Here is a 10,223-nt window from a genome sequence, read left to right on the forward strand (position 1 = left end):
TACACGATTTGGTGCATCTGAAAAAATGGTTCATCATAGATGTTCCTCCAACACTGCTCAAAACTTTTACTTTTATCGTTTACCACGTCTCTGGAACTCATTACCAAAAATAGACCTATCTCTGTCCACAAACATTATTAAACACAAACCGTACAACTACATGTGGGATCATTTCATGCAGCAATTCAATGATACCTTCCATTACCTCTGTCCCTGCTGCCACTGTTCAACAGCGTCACCATCACCAATATATGTAGTACTGTTATAAGTAATTATTTACTGTAATTAATTGTAGTAGAGTCACTGGCAGCACTTGTCAGTGGCTTTCAGTACCTTTTTTGTGTGTGTGTACTGAAAAACAATAATAATAATAATAATAATAATAATAGATGCTCATCACGATTTGTTCCACCAGTATTATGACAACTGCTCATGTGTTAAGTAGCTGCCCTGCAGCACTCAATCAATCACGGTATACTTATCATCATGACCAAGTTCTTTTCGTACTGACCACTAAGATTACTGAATTCTTTGCTGGCACCCCACACGTTCAAGTATTTGCAGATCTTCCTAATTTCCATGCAAACCATTGCCCCCAGTCAACAATTCCATCTAGTCTGCTTATTACATCATACCGTCCAGACATTGTGTTATATAATTCTCAGAGTTCATCTGTTGCTTTGTTGGAATTAACTTGCCCTCTTGACTCTAACCATCATATCGAGTCTGCTCGTGCAAGAAAGCAGAAAAAACCAGAATATCTCCAGCTGTTGGCTGAGTTTGACCACTTGAATGTTACTAATTATTATGACACTATTGAAATAACAGTACTGGGCCACTATCAAGTTTCCTCTATCAAGAATTTACTCAATCTTTTAAAGTTTGTTCACCCCAATATTGATTCTCCAAAGTCTGCTGTCAAGAATTGGTTGGATGATGCTGCCTTTGCCAGTATTTCTGCTTCTCAGAGGATATTTCTGGCAAGAAACTGTAAGGAGTGGTACACAAACTAATGATAGGCTCTTTTATTCTTCATTTTTGTATTGTAATAGCTACTTTTTTTTTTGCCTTGTCATGCCCACGGTGTGATTCTGTTGTGGTGATTCACTTTGTGGTCGCATGTTGCCCGAGGCCTCACATGCAATTTAACTTATGTACATTTAATTTGTTCATCATTATAATGATGGTTTCTCTCTCTTATTTAACTTCCACCAAAAAACTTTTTCGACACAATGGTGGAACGGATTACCTGATGACATCTTTTTATCATCAAACCTTCCTGCCGCTGTTTTTGACTTCTTCTTGTGTAGTGAATAGTCAATTGTATTTTATTTGTGTAATATAGTTGTTTTTGTGTATGTCACCTTGTCATTGTGCTTTTATGTGTAGCCCTGTATGTGTGTAATGCTCCCGTAAGGAAGAACAGCTATGCCGATTACCATGAGGTTAAATTAAAAATCAATCAATCAATAGTGCCAGTGATTATTTTGATTAATTTGTTGGTAGGTTGCCTGCGCAGGGCCTGGTGGTTTGTGGGTGTGTCTCTCGAAGTATGGTCATCAGCGTCAATGTGAAAATCCAACGTCAGACATCAACACCTAGGTAGGTAAAACAGTGGACCCAGGGACAGGGAATCCAAAGATCCGGGGACCCAAGGACTCATGGGCACCCTACAATTTGTGGAATTTTTGGGAATTTTACATACTTCACAATGTTATAAGTACTAGATACCTTTGCAAGTCACAGTGGCTAGTCTCAAATGGCCTAGATCACTCTTCCTCTGTCCTGTGACTCTTGTCATCATGACGGTTCCTTGCACAATGCCTAGATATCTCAAGTGCCTCATAGATTCGTACTCATTCTTCATGCCTTCAGTATCTGTAGTATAATCAAGGGCTTGTTTGACAGGTCATTGCTTTTGTGTGCTATGCTGGAATGGCACAAAGCCTGTTTATTGAGCTACTGGTGCACTCTGCAGTAATCTTTTCACTGAAGCTTTATTAACTGGTGAAATAATAATAGGCTCTTTGTGCAGCAGCTTGTTATTTCTAATTGACAGCGTGAACAATTGCAATGGACAAAAAGTGGATTGGCTTTGTGAAATTAGCCACTGTGACTAGTAGAGGTGTCTAGTAATAGTACAGAGTGTATATAAACAGTGCAAAATATGTAAAATTCCATGAAAGTTAGTGTCCTCTGGGTCCTTGAATCCTCGGTCCCCGGGTCTACTGTTTATGCCTACCCCCAACACCTTTTTCTTTTAAATTTTGCCATAAAACAAATGAATTAAATGTACAAAAACAATAACAGTTACTGCTGCATAAGTGATGGCAGTCTGCATGCTCGATGAGATCAACTGGCGCTGTTTCTAAAGAGTGACCAAATCTGCTCTCAGTCTCGCATAGCTAGACCACTACTTTTCTTTTGTATGGGGGTGGGAAAAGTCCCACCCCAACACAAAACTGAGAAAAGTAGTGGTCTGGCTATGTGAGACTAGTGACGTGCATGGTAGATTCAATGGACTCACACCTAGCTATGATTATTGTAGTGTTGTAATGCGCTAGGCTATACTATTGGAGCAAGCCTTACCATAATGAATGGATTCACGTTGCTTACTTGCTTGAAGGTACTGTATGTTCATCTCCCTTATAAAAGATACAGGCTATAGTATGTACAAGTTGAGCTGGATCCTGAAAAACAACCAAAAATTAAGTGAAATTTTCTCAAGAGAGTTAACATTTCAGCCAACCAGATGATAAGTGGTGACAGCAAAGGTGTCAACAACAGACACACCTGTCTTGGCTCCATTACAAGTTCGGGAAAGAGCTGTAATGGACACTACATTTTGTGGCTTCCATATAGGAAATGTATGGTGAAAATTTTTCATTGGCTGTAAATATTGTGTCAGAGATTTGAATGAAAAGATTTTGACATATTTTAAGCAGGTCAAGCAGTGCTACAAATGAGCCAAATTTCAAAATTGTGTGTAATTGCATTTGTGAGTTATTAAACGTTTTTGAAGATCCAGCTCAACATGTACATACTATAGACTGTATATGTAGACTATACATAAGAAGACTGTTATATTCTATATTAGTTGTCAGAATGAGCCTATTTTCTAGCATCACATGATCTGCAAGCAGCTGAGTGATCATTTTAGCAATGATAAATCATTTTTAAAACACTGCTGGACTTTTCTTAAGTGCTTATTAATGTACTTGGCTTTGTGTGTATGTGCATGTACATGCTATCATTGATGTTTTAATGTTGAATTCAAAGGAATTGGACATTGAAATATCATACATGGCTTGGATATCTGTAGTTTACCATTATACCATGAAAAGCTTTATGGCTTAGCAGTATTAAGTAATAATCGGCTTGCAGTTGAGTATGACCTCTGCTATACTCATACTTGTACTCACTTACCCATGCAACTGATATTTGACCTGATACACTGATAGTTACAAGATATATAGAGTCTGGTAGGTGGAAACTGTCTCTGCTTGTTGACGAGATCTTTGGCACATATAATGTGACTTCATCATGATAATGATTAGAAGCTTCACATATTTATCATGATTAACTATTACCAGTCATTTCTCCCACTGATAACTGAGTCAACTTATCAAGCGTTGTGACTACTGTCCTTGTATCATTCTTAGTTCTAATTAACAACCTTATAGAGTACAGTTTGTTACAGTACTAGTGCAGTTTATTACAAAAAAATGATCTCTGTACTATAAAACCTTTTTTATTTTGCTGGAAATTAGTACGTTCATCTCAGTAGTGGTTCATGCTGGATGCATATCTACTCTGATAATATATTGTGCAAAACATTGGGGGTAAATATTATACGCTACATGCTATTAGTATTAATTTACCAATCCTATTGAATCTAGACCTGGTGATATGAAATTGTTTCTTACTGATATCACATAATGATTGCTGCTACAGTCGGTAAATTTATATAGTGCAAATGAAAAAGATTACAGTGTGAGTATTCACATGCATGGTAATCATGTATGTCAACAAACTTAATGCATATAAAATATTTTGTAGGCATCTCACTTGCTCATTAATATAAGAAATGTGCAATTGAAAACTTATTATAGTTGGCATTGTATATATACAAGTCCAAACTAGTACTAGCTAGTAGCATTGATGTTATGATTTGCACTCTGCATTTGCTCACTACTGTTGTACGAAATGCACAGCTCATTGGGATTATCCCTGTATGATCAACAGTATAGCATAGTGTATGGTAACAACCTGCAGGATTTAGGCCACTAACAGTGGCTATGGAGGAATGCTATCCAGTTTCAGAAGATCACATTTGCATGATACCTAGCCAAAGTGTAAGAAATTACAATAAACACAAGGATTATCAGATTATGTGACAGTACGTGCTTGTCTTAACTGTAGCATTCTCCTACAGAATTGCTGGATTTGCAGAAATTTTCCATAAAAGGTGTAGTTTAGCACAACAACACTATATAGTCAAGAGCATGCTTGGTATGATAGCACCCACATAGCAGTCATCTAGTGTATAATAATACTATTATATATAGGGTTTTAGCAAATTATTTACTCTGCTAGTATTCTGCATTATACATTTGGATTAGATTACATTATATAGTGTAACAAAATGGTTATGTAGCTAGACAGTAATAATATATATTCTGAGCTTTATAAATGTACACAAAACATCTTGAATACGGTAATTTGTACCACTTACCATAATTATGACTGCTCTATTAGAATATTTATTTCTGCATAAGCAGGTATATAATTATGTGCACAGATATACTGAAAATAGGCACATACACATAAACAATAAGTACACAGAACAGATACAGTTCTGTATGAACAAAACAGTAGAGCAAAAGCCTAACAACTACATGTGGTCTTGACATTCATTCATCACTAATTTAATCTGTTTGGTTATTGCAATCATTAATCTTGAGGGAATTATAAACATCACCCCTGAAACAATACCACACAATTAATAGACTGGTGTAATGCATACTTACTCATGATCAGTGTGCTCTGTGTGGTCATCGACACTGTAATGAAACATAAACAAGTGATATAAAAGTTAATTGATACACAACAGTAACTAGCTAACTTGTCATCATCATTATCATCATCATCATCATCAGAACTAGCCAATAAATGGTATGATTTTGATTACATATTACTGTACGAATGCACAATACCACCAAGGGTTCATAATAAAATATATTAAGGGAGAGTATCTAACTAGGAGGACACTTTCAGGCAAAATCACTGCATAACTTAGAGAGTATCCATATCAAAGGCTTTACCTTATATAGCACCTATTAATAACACTCAACACCTATCAACAGCTCTCTATCATCAGTAAGAGTGTTAATTTGTTGAAAGATTATTATCTATTCAATATTATATGTAGCAGGCTGCATTGGCAGTTACACACTCTCCCTCACTATTTTTATTATGAACTCTTGACACCACCTACTTGTTTTTAAGTATTTTGTCTTTCCTAAAGTTCTGGATTACTTCAAAGCAAGAAAGCAAAAGTTTGCTCCTACAAACACAAAAAACAGCTAGTAAAATTTACACAGCATAATGTACAGTTGCATAATCGTTAAGATGAAGTGATTAATATAAGGTGTAAGTTTATAAGCAGTGTATAATAAATTATATGGATTCATTAATTTTATGATACCTGCTTACTTAGAGCACAACATAATGTTCACAAAACTTGTAACTGTAAAAGTCATAACCTTCATGAAGGAGTTAACTAATTAAATAAGATTTACAAATAGAAAATGGTTATGATCAACACAACTATTCAATCTCAAGTATAGGAATAAAACAAATATACTGAATATTCCAGGAGCATAGCCAGGATTTTTTTGAAGGAAGTTTGGACTTAAACTTTAATGTCTTAAAGGGAAGGCCTGGGTGCTTCTCCTAGACCATGTTGAACGAAAATGCATGATGTATACACAAAATGTGCTCTTAGGTAGTAACATTAAAACCTGCTGTTTGTGCATCTAACTAGCTAAAACCTACACACTGCTGTTTATGCAGCTTATGGAAACTATGAACCTATTGTAAACTAACTAATCTTCACTTCCAGACAGCAAACTGGCCGCCAACTTCAATTTCCTAGCACACCAGGGAAGCCCTCGACACTCTGAGTCCCTTCATTGGAAATACTTCTTTCTAGCTTTACATTACTCTCAGCTGTTCTTTGTCAATAACTTCAGACTTAATTGGCTTGTACTCCAATATGTTCGAGACATCACATGCCCACAACATGTAACTAATAAACAAACCATTTATGCATCAGATATACATCAACAATTCACAGTTTGTGTTAACCTGACACATGTATAATACGACCACTCAAGTTTAGCAGCTGCTGCCTTATCTCAACCAACCACTGAACAATGACCATTTCACATGCATCATTTCAACTATGCATCGCGTGTGCAATTGATCAAATGAATCAATAGATATGATTTGCAATGGCTCAGCATTTAAGTAGCTACTGGAAAGCTCCAGGTATGTAAGATTTGGTGTAATTTTTACTTTTAAAAATTCTGCCTCTGAAAGGGGGCTCATCCAAACCATCCGAACCCCCCCTGCCTACACCCTTGTATCTGAATTTGTATTCGATTTGAATTTGTTCGAGACAATTTTGCAATTCGAAAGATCGAAGTTTTTATTATTTTTATTATCAAATTGTTTAAAGGGATACACAAAAGGCAGATGCCTGTACAAGGTGATACCCTTACATACAATTCATACAGGTACAAAACAACAAATACAGGTACAAAACAGCATACACAATACAATTATAACATTAAAAACAATCACAATACTCTAGAATAGAAACTGTTTCAGCTTTGATCTGAACCTGGGTTAATATATCTAATCAAAAACAGCCAAGCTGTAAAAAAAGGTGCGGCCCCCAAAAAGGCCATGGTGAAAAAAGATGTGAAATCCAAGGTGGCGGCCAAGAAATGGCGGTGATGGTAGGTTAATGGTTACATTTTAATAATGACAATTGAGGTGAATTTGGTGCCAAGACCAAGCGGCACAAAATTCACCTGAATTGTCATTATTAAAATGTAACCATTAACCTACCATCACAGCCATTTCTTGGCCGCCACCTTGGATTTCACATCTTTTTCACCATGGCCTTTTTGGGGGCCGCACCTTTTTTCACAGCTTGGCGGTTTTTGATTAGATATCACTTCTTTTTGTATTTGTATACTGCAAAGTCGGCCTATGGCTGGCTTTGGGGCTTTTTTAACCCATATGTTTTTTTCTTTACCACAGGAAGAAGAAGAGAACTTAAAGAAGATTTTTAATACTTCAATTATTTTTGATTTTATTAGTAATTATACAAATTATATACGTATATTTATTACATGCCCATTATTCCCCACAGGATATTTTTGCAGCTGATCTCTCTACTGGGTGACTTCAAATGTAGCTGAACTATATACAGGATGGTTTCTTTGTAGCTGAACTCTCTACAAGGTGACCTCTTCTAGTAGAGGGATCAGCTAGAAGAAGTCACCTTGTAGAGAGTTCAGCTACAAAGAAACCATCATGCAAAGAGTTCAGTTACAAACAAACCACCCTGTAGAGAGATCAGCTAGAAGAAGTTACCTTGTAGATAGTTCAGCTATAAACAATTCACCCTGTAGAAGAAGTCACCTTGTAGAGTGTTCAGTTACAAAGAAACCATTATTTAGAGAGTTCAGCTGCAAACAAATTACTCTGTAGAGAGTTCAGCTACAAAGAAACCGCCATGTAGAGAGTTCAGCCTCAAACAAACCACCTTGTAGAGAATTCAACTACAACAAATCACCCTGTAGAGAAAAAGTTACCTTGTAGAGAGTTCAGCTACAAAGAAACCATCATGTAGAGAGTTCAGCTGCAAACAATCACCCTGTAGAGAGTTCAGCTAGACGAAGTCACCTTATAGAGAGTTCAGCTACAAAGAAACCATCACATAGAGAGTTCAGCTACAAAGAAACCACCGTGTAGAGAGTTCAGCTAGAAACAAATCACCCTGTAGAGAGACCAGCCACTTTGAGCCAACTTTTCAGTGGAAGTTGAGTAAGGTATGCTAAATCATTTCAGATATGGTGCAATGTCGAAATCATTTCCTTAGGGCATATTTGGAACCTTTACACTAAGTTATAAGCCCATTTCTAGCTGATCAGGAACCATACAAGCACATTCCAAATTTTTGTTTATGCTTAAGTAGCATGAATATATTTCAATTAATAGATGCAATCAGAAAATCTTTCAAAATATGGTAAAATAAACATCTAGCCAATAATATTATTTTAGTGTAAAAAGTACAGGCACAATCCAATAGAATAATAATATTGCATATCTTTGGCTTTGTATACTTTGACCCTCCATGCTTCTTAACGTTGCAAGCTAATGACCTGGATGGACACCTCCCTTGATCAGCTTATGATCTCTTACTTGTCTATGCAGTATATTTGTGCAAACTAAAAACCTAAATACACACAAAATAGCCTAAATAATACCTAGATACAATTACACTAATGTATAGTTCTCGACATCCCCTGGGGGGTGGCTTAATCTAGTTGTCCACTCTAGCAGACAAGTTCTTGCCCTCTTTGTTGCTGCCTGCTGTGGACGATCTCTTGCATCATGACCAATGCTGACAGTTCTCTCAGGTGCATTACTGTGTTCCAACTGGTTATATGGTGGAGTGACACTTCCAGAGGATACAGTCTGCTGATCGGCTTGGATGTAACTTGATTGTTAGTCTTGACATTTTCAGCATGAATCAAACCATCATTACCAAGGATGAGGCTGTCTACAACACCAAGTATCCAGTGTAACTTATTATGAATTAAAACTATATCTCCAACCTTGACACGCTGCATGTTTGTACCAGACGCCTTGTGGAATTCCCTTAAGCTAGTTAAGTATTCCCTCTTCCATCTGGTTTGAAAATGTTGCAACAATCTAGTATGGTTGGTAAGTCGCTTCCTCATCCGTGCATTTGACACATTGTAGTTTGGGTCCTCGGGATCTTCATCATATGAATGAGGTAAAGATGTCACCCGTCTGCCATACAACAAATGTGCTGGGGTTAAAGGTACAACATTAGTAACATCGGAGGATACATAAGTTAAGGGTCGATCATTAAGGGTCGATCATTAAGGGTTGCCTCAACTTCCACAACAATAGTCTCGAGAATCGGCAAGATGACAAAGCTTCTGCCCTAGGTCTTCTTAAGTACTTGTTTAGTTAGCCCAACTAACCATTCCCAAAACCCACTGCACCACGGTGCCCTCTTTGGAATAGATTTCCAAGCCACGCCATGGTGTTCTAGAGGGAGGTGGTTGTAAGAAGCTCTTGCGATTCGTCAGCTGAACAATTTCATCACAATTTGCTGTTTTGCCATTCTACTGAAGTCCCAAACAATGCAAAAAAGACCCCACAGTCTGTTAACTATTAGTGGGGTCCAAAAGGGTCTGTGATGATTGAACACCAGCCTAACAACTCGCACACAGCACTACACATATGCCCTCTTAATTCATTACGACAACTATGTGCATATTATCGAGCACTTTTATGGCTTCCTTATTACATTTCTATTACTTTTATTAGACAGTTGTGATATGATTGGTAATTTTAATGGCACCATATCTAATATGAAATAGTGTGAATCAAGTAAATGTTGTACCATGTTTGGTGCTTTTATCAAAAAGTGAATGATTTTTTTGCTCAGTCATGCACTGTACTACTTGTATTGGTATTTATGCTTTTTTTACTGTACAGAAACTTCCATACAGAGTATATAGTACAACAGTGATCATACTACAATTAAGCTATAATTATTATTGCAATGAAATCTTTGTAAAGAGGTAGTCTTTGTAAAAAGATGTTACCAAAAATGAGGTATTCTCATTAATGAAGTCATTTAGAATATTTGGAACCTTGGTCTTTGTAGTCTTTAAGAGGTGGCCACCAAGCAAGGTTAATTACTTTAGCATAAATACAAATGAGTTTTGTATTTATTTTCCTGTTTCCAATAGCCCGGAAGTGAGCACTTATCACCTCTTTGATATGGCTGGTTTTTTTTCAGCCGGGGCCTGGTAAACATGAACCAACTATGCATAGCAGGCATTATACAGTTTCACATTATATATATACCACTTTGACACCTCAGA

The 10,223-nt window shown here is 36.8% G+C and overlaps 1 protein-coding gene and 1 long non-coding RNA gene across 2 annotated transcripts; one reads left to right on the plus strand and one right to left on the minus strand.

The window, feature by feature from the left end:
- The first annotated feature begins 419 nt into the window (after positions 1-419).
- Positions 420-1,013, plus strand: LOC136244081 (uncharacterized). The gene has a single exon (XM_066035601.1). It carries the CDS (start codon positions 420-422, stop codon positions 1,011-1,013), a length of 594 nt encoding a protein of 197 aa, XP_065891673.1.
- Positions 1,014-4,728: 3,715 nt separating this feature from the next.
- On the minus strand, positions 4,729-6,815 carry LOC136244583 (uncharacterized). Its single transcript, XR_010695445.1, has 4 exons — positions 5,498-6,815; positions 5,126-5,161; positions 5,031-5,063; positions 4,729-4,983 (listed from the first exon to the last, which is right to left on the minus strand). It is a non-coding gene; the product is annotated as an uncharacterized lncRNA (long non-coding RNA).
- Between the last annotated feature and the right edge of the window lie 3,408 nt (positions 6,816-10,223).

Source organism: Dysidea avara, chromosome 14 (assembly GCF_963678975.1).
Source record: "Dysidea avara chromosome 14, odDysAvar1.4, whole genome shotgun sequence".
Classification (NCBI taxonomy): Eukaryota; Metazoa; Porifera; class Demospongiae; order Dictyoceratida; family Dysideidae; genus Dysidea; species Dysidea avara.